Below are 14,307 nucleotides of genomic sequence, written 5' to 3' on the forward strand. Positions count from 1 at the left end.
AAAGTAAAACATCTGAAATCTCCATCTGCCCTTGAAAAGGTGGCTATGCAAATGTATCATCCCAAATACACTTCCCATGCACTCATACATATATTTGGAATGTGAACTCCACGCCACTAAAGGTACTGGTGTGTGTGAGTGTGAGTGTGTGTACTCTATTGGTTAAGAATTGTCAACGGCCTAGTAATCTTGTTCAAAATTCTGTACACGTTTTGTTGCATTCATTTTATTGACTGAACAGTTTTCATATTTTAGTGAAAACCTATTAGCAACAGTGTTAGGTGTAGTGACACATTCTTCAGCTACAATGTTTAGATGTGGTAAGTAGGAATTTCTAAACCCATTTAGCATCAAAACATTTATTTTTGAATGGAAGTTTGAATAAAATATTCTAAATTTTAAACCTGATCGTTGAACACCACTATAATCGAGAAAATCTCTCTTATTCAGCCAGCAAGTATGATTTTCAAGCACCTGGACTGATCACCTGTAACCCAAATACAAACCTTATTTAAGGCAGCCCTCATCTTATTTAAGAGAGGTCACGACGAACGGCAGTTCCAGAAATGTTTCCTAACCCAAACACATTTCCCACATTACCACCAATCATTAATTTCCTCTGCCCATGGTATTACAACATTTGTAGAATATTCTCTGGGTGAAACGCAAAATGAATAGTGACTAGCATATACAGCATTGCCATCTGAGTCTTGGATTTGACCTGCTGTCTTTCAACATGATGGGCGGCACTCAACGTGAACTCTTGCTCACTAATAACTTTGTCAGTTCAGCGAGATAAATGTTTAGCTCCATGATAATGCTGGCAGGCTGATACTGACGTAAAATAGAAATACATTGTAGTCACTGAATTTAGAGAGTGAAGTTAAATGTTTATATGTTTAGTCTCCTTTTTATGGAATAAGTCGCTCTATTGTTCACACAGTAGACAGGATCTCGCTATCTGTGTCCTTCGCCTTCCTGTCCTTGCCCCTGTAAGGGTCAATGACATTAACTGTGCCAGTTTTGAGGATCAAGTCGTCATGATCTGCTTGGCTCTGGTTGTCATCCACATCCTGGTATTTCACGCGGGTTTTCTGGGTCGCCTTGCTAAAGGCATCTTTCAACTGCTGCTTAAATTCAATATCTGGGCAATAGACGTACTCATAAGAGACACCAGCAAGCACTGCTCCTATTATTGGTCCAACCCAATAAATCTGAAAATGGAAAACAAAACACAATGTTGTGTAAATAAATATACGAAAATATAAGGTTGATGACAGAATAATACGCTTTCTCAATATTTAGTGTGTTTTGCTTCATATTTAGCATTTTGCCGGTCTTTTGAAAAAGCCAAATTATGGAGGGAAAAAATATGTAATCAGCATAATTTATTACAAACATGCTTTTTACCTATTGATCTCTCTAGGATAAATATATAGTCACCAACAGTTACTTTGTAGTTACAGTTAAACTAAACGTTCGATTGAAAATGGGTTTTTGGTTTGTTCAGAACATTGGGACAAATTGACAATTCTGCAAGAAATTTGTCTCATCCCTGGTGGGCAGATCCAGCAGGGAAAGGAGCGAAGGGCAAAACAAAAGCATTTCCAATTTTAGGTCCCATTAGAATGTTCCTCTATGGTACAGCAAAAACCACTGAAGAGATTTTCTCCGGTATTCAGCCAAATATTAAAACAAAATTATCTTGCTACCAAAATATTGTGATATGGAAATATCGTCTGCAAGGATAACGTTGTCAAGAATATCAATTTAGGGTAAGTAATAGCAGAGTCATTAATATCGTTTACAGAAATATAGTTGTTAATGATATTGTACATTTAAATGTTATACTAAAATGCATACAAATTTAAAAACATGTATATTTTGTGTATCATTATTCTTTGTTTTTTAATATTGTTCTTACATTTTTAGTAGTTATTCAATTGAATGTAATATATTTTTGTGATTTTATTTGTGTACCAGGTTGTGGGTTTATAGGTGTATAGGATGGGAAGTAATTTAATTATAATTATTTAATAATTAGTTTTATTTAATATACATAATTTAATTGATAGAAAAATGATTGCACAATTAACATAATTCATTAAGTTACATTTTAGGTGTAGGTTGTGGAGTTTATAGGGGTACAGGGTGGGAAGTAAATTATTTTCTTATTAAGTAATTCATTCTTAATTCAAATTAAATATTTATTTGACAACTATTTATGTTAATTGTGTAAATTTATTATGTTAATTTTAGGAATGGGTTGTGGGTTTTGTAGGGGTATAAGGTGGGACATAACTACATGAGAATTAGTTAACAATTAATTTTAAAATTCATTTTTAAATAATTCTTTACATGAAAAATAATTATGTAAATTGAGTAAAATATTAAAAGTTTTTTTGGGGGGGTGTTTTTGTACTAAATAAAGTTAATTTATAAAAATTATAATTATGTAATTAGATTATTTTTTATATTCTATATCAGGTGGCAGTTGGTGAATATATAGGGGTAAATAGAGTATTAATATGTAATTAACTTCCCACTATTCCTTCATTATTAATACATGTTTAGCAGACTTAATTATAAAAATGAAGGACATTTTTTAATATATATATTTGAGTGTGTTGATTTATATGAGGGGATACAGGGTGTAGTGGTAATTAACTACAAATATTGTAGGAATAAATATTAATATTTGAACAAATATTTAATTATTTAACATGTATGTAATATTTTAAAATTAGGTTATTTTTTATTATGTTATTTATTATTGTATGTGTTAATTGTGGTGTTTAAAAAAAAAATTACATTATTGTATTTATAGTTGTTAATATTTTGACACTATCGGGCCTTATTATGATATCTAGCGGACTTGAGTCCACACGAAACTGTTTACGGTTTGCACCACGCGACCATAGGTCAAACTTCCAAAGGGCAGACGCACACATCCATTTTTCAATGGAAGCTTGTGCAGTGGGAGTAAATGGCGCCCACCCAGTCCCCATAGCGGAGGGTTAGGGGAGATGTCGGCCCTGCTAGGGGCCCCTAAAGTCACTTTCCAACAGCCTTTCCATGTCGGCAAGGCCGACATGGAAAGGCTGTTGGAAACCGACATCATGATCCTGAGGCTCCACCGTCATTCAACGGATTACAATACTGCTCCTCTTTCGACGGGCTCTGTGAGCCCATCAGAAGAGGAACCTAATTCCCCTGCAGTTTTCCCTCCTCCTACTGCCGCCATCATAATTCTGTGATTGTAGGGAAACCCCTTTTGTACCGCTTTGTTCGCCGTAAGTTGGCAGGGTATGCTCAAACGTGAGTCCCTTGCTCACTTTGCCACTGGATTCAAGCAAGCCTGGCTGAAGACGGCTGTAATGCCAGAAACTGGTCCTAGGTAGCTTGTTTCCGGTCCAGGGAAGGCATGGCTTGGCAGTTCGGGCTGGACTGTTCCCATGAGGCACAGGGTCAGACTGATTTGCATATGGCCATGTCTGAACTGGGGTGGCAGAGTGGGCTAAAGAACGGTGATGGATTAAACCCAGATCTGTTGACTGGGTGTGAGTGTTTGATTGGTTCAGATGCTCCGTCCATCACCACCCCCTTTTGTACCGCTTTGTTTGCCATAAGTTGGCAGCGTATGCTCAGACATGAGTCCCTTACTCACTTTGCCACTGGATTCAAGCAAGCTTGGCTGAAGACGGCTGTAATGCCAGAAACCGGTCCTAGAAAGCTTGTTTCTGGTCCAGGGAAGGCATGGCTTGGCAGTTCGGGCTGGACTGTTCCCATGAGGCACAGGGTCAGACTGATTTGCATATGGCCATGTCTGAACTGGGGTGGCAGATTGGGCTAAAGAACGGTGATGGATTAAACCCAGATCTGTTGACTGGGTGTGAGTTTTTGATTGGTTCAGATGCTCCGTCCATTCACCACCCCCTTTTGTACCGCTTTGTTCGCCATAAGTTGGCAGGGTATACTCAGACGTGACTCCCTTGCTCACTTTGCCACTGGATTCAAGCAAGCCTGGCTGAAGACGGCTGTAATGCCAAAAACTGGTCCTAGGAAGCTTGTTTCCAGTCCAGGGAAGGCATGGCTTGGCAGTTCGGGCTGGACTGTTCCCATGAGGCACATGGTCAGACTGATTTGCATATGGCCATGTCTGAACTGGGGTGGCAGAGTGGGTTAAAGAACGGTGATGGTTTAAACCCAGATCTGTTGACTGGGTGTGAGTGTTTGATTGGTTTAGATGCTCCGTCCATCACCACCCCCTTTTGTACCGCTTTGTTCGCCATAAGTTGGCAGGGTATGCTCAGACGTGAGTCCCTTGTTTACTTTGCCACTAGATTCAAGCAAGCCTGGCTGAAGACGGCTGTATTGCCAGAAACCAGTCCTAGGAAGCTTGTTTCCGGACCAGGGAAGGCATGGCTTGGCAGTTCGGGCTGGACTGTTCCCATGAGGCACAGGGTCAGCCTGATTTGCATATGGCCATGTCTGAACTGGGGTTGCAGAGTGGGCTAAAGAACGGTGATGGATTAAACCCAGATCTGTTGACTGGGTGTGAGTGTTTGATTGGTTCAGATGCTCCGTCCATCACCACACCCTTTTGTACCGCTTTGTTCGCCATAAGTTGGCAGGGTATGCTCAGACGTGAGTCCCTTGCTCCCTTTGCCACTGGATTCAAGCAAGCCTGGCTGAAGACGGCTGTAATGTGAGAAAACGGTCCTAGGAAGCTTGTTTCCGGTCCAGGGAAGGCATGGCTTGGCAGTTCGGGCTGGACTGTTCCCATGAGGCACAGGGTCAGACTGATTTGCATATGACCATGTCTGAACTGGGGTGGCAGAAAGGGTTAAAGAATGGTGATGGATTAAACCCAGATCTGTTGACTGGGTGTGAGTGTTTGATTGGTTCAGATGCTCCGTCCATCACCACCGCCTTTTGTACCGCTTTGTTCGCCATAAGTTGGCAGGGTATGCTCAGACGTGAGTCCCTTGTTTACTTTGCCACTAGATTCAAGCAAGCCTGGCTGAAGACGGCTGTAATGCCAGAAACCGGTCCTAGGAAGCTTGTTTCCGGACCAGGGAAGGCATGGCTTGGCAGTTCGGACTGGACTGTTCCCATGAGGCACAGGGTCAGACTGATTTGCATATGGCCATGTCTGAACTGGGGTGGCAGAGTGGGCTAAAGAACGGTGATGGATTAAACCCAGATCTGTTGACTGGGTGTGAGTTTTTGATTGGTTCAGATGCTCCGTCCATCACCACCCCCTTTTGTACCGCTTTGTTCGCCATAAGTTGGCAGGGTATACTCAGACGTGAGTCCCTTGCTCACTTTGCCACTGGATTCAAGCAAGCCTGGCTGTAGACGGCTGTAATGCCAGAAACCGGTCATAGGAAGCTTGTTTCCAGTCCAGGGAAGGCATGGCTTGGCAGTTCGGGCTGGACTGTTCCCATGAGGCACAGGGTCCGACACTGATTTGCATATGGCCATGTCTGAACTGGGGTGGCAGAGTGGGCTAAAGAACGGTGATGGATTAAACCCAGATCTGTTGACTGGGTGTGAGTGTTTAATTGGTTCAGATGCTCCATCCATCACCACACCCTTTTGTACCGCTTTGTTCACCATAAGTTGGCAGGGTATGCTCAGACGTGAGTCCCTTGCTCACTTTGCCACTGGATTCAAGCAAGCCTGGCTGAAGACGGCTGTAATGCCAGACACCGGTCCTAGGAAGCTTGTTTCCTGTCCAGGGAAGGCATGGCTTGGCAGTTCGGGCTGGACTGTTCCCATGAGGCACAGGGTCAGGCTTATTTGCATAGGGCCATGTCTGAACTGGGGTGGCAGAGTGGACTAAAGAACGGCGATGGATTAAACCCACATCTGTTGACTGTGTGTGAGTGTTTGATTGGTTCAGATGCTCCGTCCATCACCACCCCCTTTTGTACCGCTTTGTTCGCCATAAATTGGCAGAGTATGCTCAGACGTGAGTCCCTTGCTCACTTTGCCACTGGATTCAAGCAAGCCTGGCTGAAGACGGCTGTAATGCGAGAAAACGGTCCTAGGAAGCTTGTTTCCGGTCCAGGGAAGGCATGGCTTGGAAATTCGGGCTGGACTGTTCCCATGAGGCACAGGGTCAGACTGATTTGCATATGGCAATGTGTGAACTGGGGTGGCAGAGTGGGCTAAAGAACGGTGATGGATTAAACCCAGATCTGTTGACTGGGTGTGAGTGTTTGATTGGTTCAGATGCTCCGTCCATCACCACCCCCTTTTATACCGTTTTGTTCGCCATACGTTGGCAGGGTATGCTCAGACGTGAGTCCCTTGTTTACTTTGCCACTAGATGCAAGCAAGCCTGGCTGAAGACGGCTGTAATGCCAGAAACCGGTCCTAGGAAGCTTGTTTCCGGACCAGGGAAGGCATGGTTTTTCAGTTCGGGCTGGACTGTTCCCATGAGGCACAGGGTCAGACTGATTTGCATATGGCCTTGTCTGTACTGGGGTGGCAGAGTGGGCTAAAGAACGGTGATGGATTAAACCCAGATCTGTTGACTGGGTGTGAGTTTTTGATTGGTTCAGATGCTAAGTCCATCACCACCCCCTTTTGTACCGCTTTGTTCGCCATAAGTTGGCAGGGTATACTCAGACGTGAGTCCCTTGCTCACTTTGCCACTGGATTCAAGCAAGCCTGGCTGAAGATGGCTGTAATGCCAGAAACCGGTCCTAGGAAGCTTGTTTCCAGTCCAGGGAAGGCATGGCTTGGCAGTTCGGGCTGGACTGTTCCCATGAGGCACAGGGTCAGACTGATTTGCATATGGCCATGTCTGAACTGGGGTGGCAGAGTGGGCTAAAGAACGGTGATGGATTAAACCCAGATCTGTTGACTGGGTGTGAGTGTTTGATTGGTTCAGATGCTCCGTCCATCACCACACCCTTTTGTACCGCTTTGTTCGCCATAAGTTGGCAGGGTATGCTCAGACGTGAGTCCCTTGCTCCCTTTGCCACTGGATTCAAGCAAGCCTGGCTGAAGACGGCTGTAATGCGAGAAAACGGTCCTAGGAAGCTTGTTTCCGGTCCAGGGAAGGCATGGCTTGGCAGTTCGGGCTGGACTGTTCCCATGAGGCACAGGGTCAGACTGATTTGCATATGACCATGTCTGAACTGGGGTGGCAGAAAGGGTTAAAGAACGGTGATGGATTAAACCCAGATCTGTTGACTGGGTGTGAGTGTTTGATTGGTTTAGATGCTCCGTCCATTACCACCCCCTTTTGTACCGCTTTGTTCGCCATAAGTTGGCAGGGTATGCTCAGACGTGAGTCCCTTGTTTACTTTGCCACTAGATTCAAGCAAGCCTGGCTGAAGACGGCTGTAATGCCAGAAACCGGTCCTAGGAAGCTTGTTTCCAGAACAGGGAAGGCATGGCTTGGCAGTTCGGGCTGGACTGTTCCCATGAGGCACAGGGTCAGACTGATTTGCATATGGCCATGTCTGAACTGGGCTGGCAGAGTGGGCTAAAGAACGGTGATGGATTAAACCCAGATCTGTTGACTGGGTGTGAGTTTTCGATTGGTTCAGATGCTCCTTCCATCACCACCCCCTTTTGTACCGATTTGTTCGCCATGAGTTGGCAGGGTATACTCAGATGTGAGTCCCTTGCTCACTTTGCCACTGGATTCAAGCAAGCCTGGCTGAAGACGGCTGTAATGCGAGAAAACGGTCCAAGGAAGCTTGTTTCCGGTCCAGGGAAGGCATGGCTTGGCAGTTCGGGCTGGACTGTTCCCATGAGGCACAGGGTCAGACTGATTTGCATATGACCATGTCTGAACTGGGGTGGCAGAGTGGGTTAAAGAACGGTGATGGATTAAACCCAGATCTGTTGACTGGGTGTGAGTGTTTGATTGGTTCAGATGCTCCGTCTATCACCACCCCCTTTTGTACCGCTTTGTTCGCCATAAGTTGACAGGGTATGCTCAGACGTTAGTCCCTTGTTTACTTTGCCACTAGATTCAAGCAAGCCTGGCTGAAGACGGCTGTAATGCCAGAAATCGGTCCTAGGAAGCTTGTTTCCGGACCAGGGAAGGCATGGCTTGGCAGTTCGGGCTGGACTGTTCCCATGAGACACAGGGTCAGACTGATTTGCATAAGGCCATGTCTGAACTGGGGTGGCAGAGTGGGCTAAAGAACGGTGATGGATTAAACCCAGATCTGTTGACTGGGTGTGAGTTTTTGATTGGTTCAGATGCTCCGTCCATCACCACCCCCTTTTGTACCGCTTTGTTCGCCATAAGTTGGCAGGGTATACTCAGACGTGAGTCCCTTGCTCACTTTGCCACTGGATTCAAGCAAGCCTGGCTGAAGACGGCTGTAATGCCAGAAACCGGTCCTAGGAAGCTTGTTTCCAGTCCAGGGAAGGCATGGCTTGGCAGTTCGGGCTGGACTGTTCCCATGAGGCACAGGGTCAGACTGATTTGCATATGGCCATGTCTGAACTGGGGTGGCAGAGTGGGCTAAAGAACGGTGATGGATTAAACCCAGATCTGTTGACTGGATGTGAGTTTTTGATTGGTTCAGATGCTCCGTCCATCACCACCCCCTTTTGTACCGCTTTGTTCGCCATAAGTTGGCAGGGTATACTCAGACGTGACTCCCTTGCTCACTTTGCCACTGGATTCAAGCAAGCCTGGCTGAAGACGGCTGTAATGCCAGAGCGCGGTCCTAGGAAGCTTGTTTCCAATCCAGGGAAGGCATGGCTTGGCAGTTCGGGCTGGACTGTTCCCATGAGGCACAGGGTCAGACTGATTTGCATATGGCCATGTCTGAACTGGGGTGGCAGAGTGGGTTAAAGAACGGTGATGGTTTAAACCCAGATCTGTTGACTGGGTGTGAGTGTTTGATTGGTTTAGATGCTCCGTCCATCACCACCCCCTTTTGTACCGCTTTGTTCACCATAAGTTGGCAGGGTATGCTCAGACGTGAGTCCCTTGTTTACTTTGCCACTAGATTCAAGCAAGCCTGGCTGAAGACGGCTGTAATGCCAGAAACCGGTCCTAGGAAGCTTGTTTCCGGACCAGGGAAGGCATGGCTTGGCAGTTCGGGCTGGACTGTTCCCATGAGGCACAGGGTCAGACTGATTTGCATATGGCCATGTCTGAACTGGGGTGGCAGAGTGGGCTAAAGAACGGTGATGGATTAAACCCAGATCTGTTGACTGGATGTGAGTTTTTGATTGGTTCAGATGCTCCGTCCATCACCACCCCCTTTTGTACCGCTTTGTTCGCCATAAGTTGGCAGGGTATACTCAGACGTGACTCCCTTGCTCACTTTGCCACTGGATTCAAGCAAGCCTGGCTGAAGACGGCTGTAATGCCAGAGCGCGGTCCTAGGAAGCTTGTTTCCAATCCAGGGAAGGCATGGCTTGGCAGTTCGGGCTGGACTGTTCCCATGAGGCACAGGGTCAGACTGATTTGCATATGGCCATGTCTGAACTGGGGTGGCAGAGTGGGTTAAAGAACGGTGATGGTTTAAACCCAGATCTGTTGACTGGGTGTGAGTGTTTGATTGGTTTAGATGCTCCGTCCATCACCACCCCCTTTTGTACCGCTTTGTTCACCATAAGTTGGCAGGGTATGCTCAGACGTGAGTCCCTTGTTTACTTTGCCACTAGATTCAAGCAAGCCTGGCTGAAGACGGCTGTAATGCCAGAAACCGGTCCTAGGAAGCTTGTTTCCGGACCAGGGAAGGCATGGCTTGGCAGTTCGGGCTGGACTGTTCCCATGAGGCACAGGGTCAGACTGATTTGCATATGGCCATGTCTGAACTGGGGTGGCAGAGTGGGCTAAAGAACGGTGATGGATTAAACCCAGATCTGTTGACTGGGTGTGAGTGTTTGATTGGTTCAGATGCTCCGTCCATCACCACACCCTTTTGTACCGCTTTGTTCGCCATAAGTTGGCAGGGTATGCTCAGACGTGAGTCCCTTGCTCCCTTTGCCACTGGATTCAAGCAAGCCTGGCTGAAGACGGCTGTAATGCGAGAAAACGGTCCTAGGAAGCTTGTTTCCGGTCCAGGGAAGGCATGGCTTGGCAGTTCGGGCTGGACTGTTCCCATGAGGCACAGGGTCAGACTGATTTGCATATGACCATGTCTGAACTGGGGTGGCAGAAAGGGTTAAAGAACGGTGATGGATTAAACCCAGATCTGTTGACTGGGTGTGAGTGTTTGATTGGTTCAGATGCTCCGTCCATCACCACCCCCTTTTGTACCGCTTTGTTCGCCATAAGTTGGCAGGGTATGCTCAGACGTGAGTCCCTTGTTTACTTTGCCACTAGATTCAAGCAAGCCTGGCTGAAGACGGCTGTAATGCCAGAAACCGGTCCTAGGAAGCTTGTTTCCGGACCAGGGAAGGCATGGCTTGGCAGTTCGGGCTGGACTGTTCCCATGAGGCACAGGGTCAGACTGATTTGCATATGGCCATGTCTGAACTGGGGTGGCAGAGTGGGCTAAAGAACGGTGATGGATTAAACCCAGATCTGTTGACTGGGTGTGAGTTTTTGATTGGTTCAGATGCTCCGTCCATCACCACCCCCTTTTGTACCGCTTTGTTCGCCATAAGTTGGCAGGGTATACTCAGACGTGAGTCCCTTGCTCACTTTGCCACTGGATTCAAGCAAGCCTGGCTGTAGACGGCTGTAATGCCAGAAACCGGTCATAGGAAGCTTGTTTCCAGTCCAGGGAAGGCATGGCTTGGCAGTTCGGGCTGGACTGTTCCCATGAGGCACAGGGTCCGACATTGATTTGCATATGGCCATGTCTGAACTGGGGTGGCAGAGTGGGCTAAAGAACGGTGATGGATTAAACCCAGATCTGTTGACTGGGTGTGAGTGTTTAATTGGTTCAGATGCTCCATCCATCACCGCACCCTTTTGTACCGCTTTGTTTGCCATAAGTTGGCAGGGTATGCTCAGACGTGAGTCCCTTGCTCACTTTGCCACTGGATTCAAGCAAGCCTGGCTGAAGACGGCTGTAATGCCAGACACCGGTCCTAGGAAGCTTGTTTCCTGTCCAGGGAAGGCATGGCTTGGCAGTTCGGGCTGGACTGTTCCCATGAGGCACAGGGTCAGGCTTATTTGCATAGGGCCATGTCTGAACTGGGGTGGCAGAGTGGACTAAAGAACGGCGATAGATTAAACCCACATCTGTTGACTGTGTGTGAGTGTTTGATTGGTTCAGATGCTCCGTCCATCACCACCCCCTTTTGTACCGCTTTGTTCGCCATAAATTGGCAGAGTATGCTCAGACGTGAGTCCCTTGCTCACTTTGCCACTGGATTCAAGCAAGCCTGGCTGAAGACGGCTGTAATGCGAGAAAACGGTCCTAGGAAGCTTGTTTCCGGTCCAGGGAAGGCATGGCTTGGAAATTCGGGCTGGACTGTTCCCATGAGGCACAGGGTCAGACTGATTTGCATATGGCAATGTGTGAACTGGGGTGGCAGAGTGGGCTAAAGAACGGTGATGGATTAAACCCAGATCTGTTGACTGGGTATGAGTGTTTGATTGGTTCAGATGCTCCGTCCATCACCACCCCCTTTTATACCGCTTTGTTCGCCATACGTTGGCAGGGTATGCTCAGACGTGAGTCCCTTGTTTACTTTGCCACTAGATTCAAGCAAGCCTGGCTGAAGATGGCTGTAATGCCAGAAACCGGTCCTAGGAAGCTTGGTTCCGGACCAGGGAAGGCATGGTTTTTCAGTTCGGGCTGGACTGTTCCCATGAGGCACAGGGTCAGACTGATTTGCATATGGCCTTGTCTGTACTGGGGTGGCAGAGTGGGCTAAAGAACGGTGATGGATTAAACCCAGATCTGTTGACTGGGTGTGAGTTTTTGATTTGTTCAGATGCTCCGTCCATCACCACCCCCTTTTGTACCGCTTTGTTCGCCATAAGTTGGCAGGGTATACTCAGACGTGAGTCCCTTGCTCACTTTGCCACTGGATTCAAGCAAGCCTGGCTGAAGACGGCTGTAATGCCAGAAACCGGTCCTAGGAAGCTTGTTTCCAGTCCAGGGAAGGCATGGCTTGGCAGTTCGGGCTGGACTGTTCCCATGAGGCACAGGGTCAGACTGATTTGCATATGGCCATGTCTGAACTGGGGTGGCAGAGTGGGCTAAAGAACGGTGATGGATTAAACCCAGATCTGTTGACTGGGTGTGAGTGTTTGATTGGTTTAGATGCTCTGTCGATTACCACCCCCTTTTGTACCGCTTTGTTCGCCATAAGTTGGCAGGGTATGCTCAGACGTGAGTCCCTTGTTTACTTTGCCACTAGATTCAAGCAAGCCTGGCTGAAGACGGCTGTAATGCCAGAAACCGGTCCTAGGAAGCTTGTTTCCAGAACAGGGAAGGCATGGCTTGGCAGTTAGGGCTGGACTGTTCCCATGAGGCACAGGGTCAGACTGATTTGCATATGGCCATGTCTGAACTGGGGTGGCAGAGTGGGCTAAAGAACGGTGATGGATTAAACCCAGATCTGTTGACTGGGTGTGAGTTTTTGATTGGTTCAGATGCTCCGTCCATCACCACCCCCTTTTGTACCGATTTGTTCGCCATGAGTTGGCAGGGTATACTCAGACGTGAGTTCCTTGCTCACTTTGCCACTGGTTTCAAGCAAGCCTGGCTGAAGACGGCTGTAATGCCAGAAACCGGTCCTAGGGAGCTTGTTTCCAGTCCAGGGAAGGCATGGCTTGGCAGTTCGTGCTGGACTGTTCCCATGAGGCACAGGGTCAGACTGATTTGCATATGGCCATGTCTGAACTGGGGTGGCAGAGTGGGCTAAAGAACGGTGATGGATTAAACCCAGATCTGTTGACTGGGTGTGAGTGTTTAATTGGTTCAGATGCTCCATCCATCACCACACCCTTTTGTACCGCTTTGTCCGCCATAAGTTGGCAGGGTATGCTCAGACGTGAGTCCCTTGCTCACTTTGCCACTGGATTCAAGCAAGCCTGGCTGAAGACAGCTGTAATGCCAGAAACCGGTCCTAGGAAGCTTGTTTCCGGTCCAGGGAAGGCATGGCTTGGCAGTTCAGGCTGGACTGTTCCCATGAGGCACAGGGTCAGGCTGATTTGCATATGGCCATGTCTGAACTGGGGTGGCAGAGTGGACTAAAGAACGGTGATGGATTAAACCCAGATCTGTTGACTGGGTGTGAGTGTTTGATTGGTTCAGATGCTCCGTCCATCACCACACCCTTTTGTACCGCTTTGTTCGCCATAAGTTGGCAGGGTATGCTCAGACGTGAGTCCCTTGCTCCCTTTGCCACTGGATTCAAGCAAGCCTGGCTGAAGACGCCTGTAATGCGAGAAAACGGTCCTAGGAAGCTTGTTTCCGGTCCAGGGAAGGCATGGCTTGGCAGTTCGGGCTGGACTGTTCCCATGAGGCACAGGGTCAGACTGATTTGCATATGACCATGTCTGAACTGGGGTGGCAGAAAGAGTTAAAGAACGGTGATGGATTAAACGCAGATCTGTTGACTGGGTGTGAGTGTTTGATTGGTTCAGATGCTCCGTCCATCACCACCCCCTTTTGTACCGCTTTGTTCGCCATAAGTTGGCAGGGTATGCTCAGACGTGAGTCCCTTGTTTACTTTGCCACTAGATTCAAGCAAGCCTGGCTGAAGACGGCTGTAATGAGAGAAACCGGTCCTAGGAAGCTTGTTTCCTGACCAGGGAAGGCATGGCTTGGCAGTTCGGGCTGGACTGTTCCCATGAGGCACAGGGTCAGACTGATTTGCATATGGCCATATCTGAACTGGGGTGGCAGAGTGGGCTAAAGAACGGTGATGGATTAAACCCAGATCTGTTGACTGGGTGTGAGTTTTTGATTGGTTCAGATACTCCGTCCATCACCACCCCCTTTTGTACCGCTTTGTTCGCCATAAGTTGGCAGGGTATACTCAGACGTGAGTCCCTTGCTCACTTTGCCACTGGATTCAAGCAAGCCTGGCTGAAGACGGCTGTAATGCCAGAAACCGGTCCTAGGAAGCTTGTTTCCGGTCCAGGGAAGGCATGGCTTGGCAGTTCGGGCTGGACTGTTCCCATGAGGCACAGGGTCAGGCTGATTTGCATATGGCCATGTCTGAACTGGGGTGGCAGAGTGGACTAAAGAATGGCGATGGATTAAACCCACATCTGTTGACTGGGTGTGAGTGTTTGATTGGTTCAGATGCTCCGTCCATCACCACCCCCTTTTGTACCGCTTTGTTTGCCATAAGTTGGCAGAGTATGCTCAGACGTGAGTCCCTTGCTCACTTTGCCACTGG

General features: G+C 47.7%; 1 protein-coding gene across 1 annotated transcript in view; it reads right to left on the bottom strand.

The window, feature by feature from the left end:
• Positions 1-883: 883 nt before the first annotated feature.
• LOC144827291 (aquaporin-4-like) overlaps positions 884-14,307 on the bottom strand; it is a 233,422-nt gene continuing 219,998 nt past the window's right edge. The window contains exon 4 of the mRNA XM_078685662.1: positions 884-1,214. Within this exon, the coding sequence (XP_078541788.1) occupies positions 936-1,214 (279 nt within the window). The 3' untranslated portion in view covers positions 884-935. The remainder of the gene's footprint in view (positions 1,215-14,307) is intronic.

Source organism: Lissotriton helveticus, chromosome 4_1, assembly GCF_964261635.1.
Source record: "Lissotriton helveticus chromosome 4_1, aLisHel1.1, whole genome shotgun sequence".
NCBI lineage: Eukaryota > Metazoa > Chordata > Amphibia > Caudata > Salamandridae > Lissotriton > Lissotriton helveticus.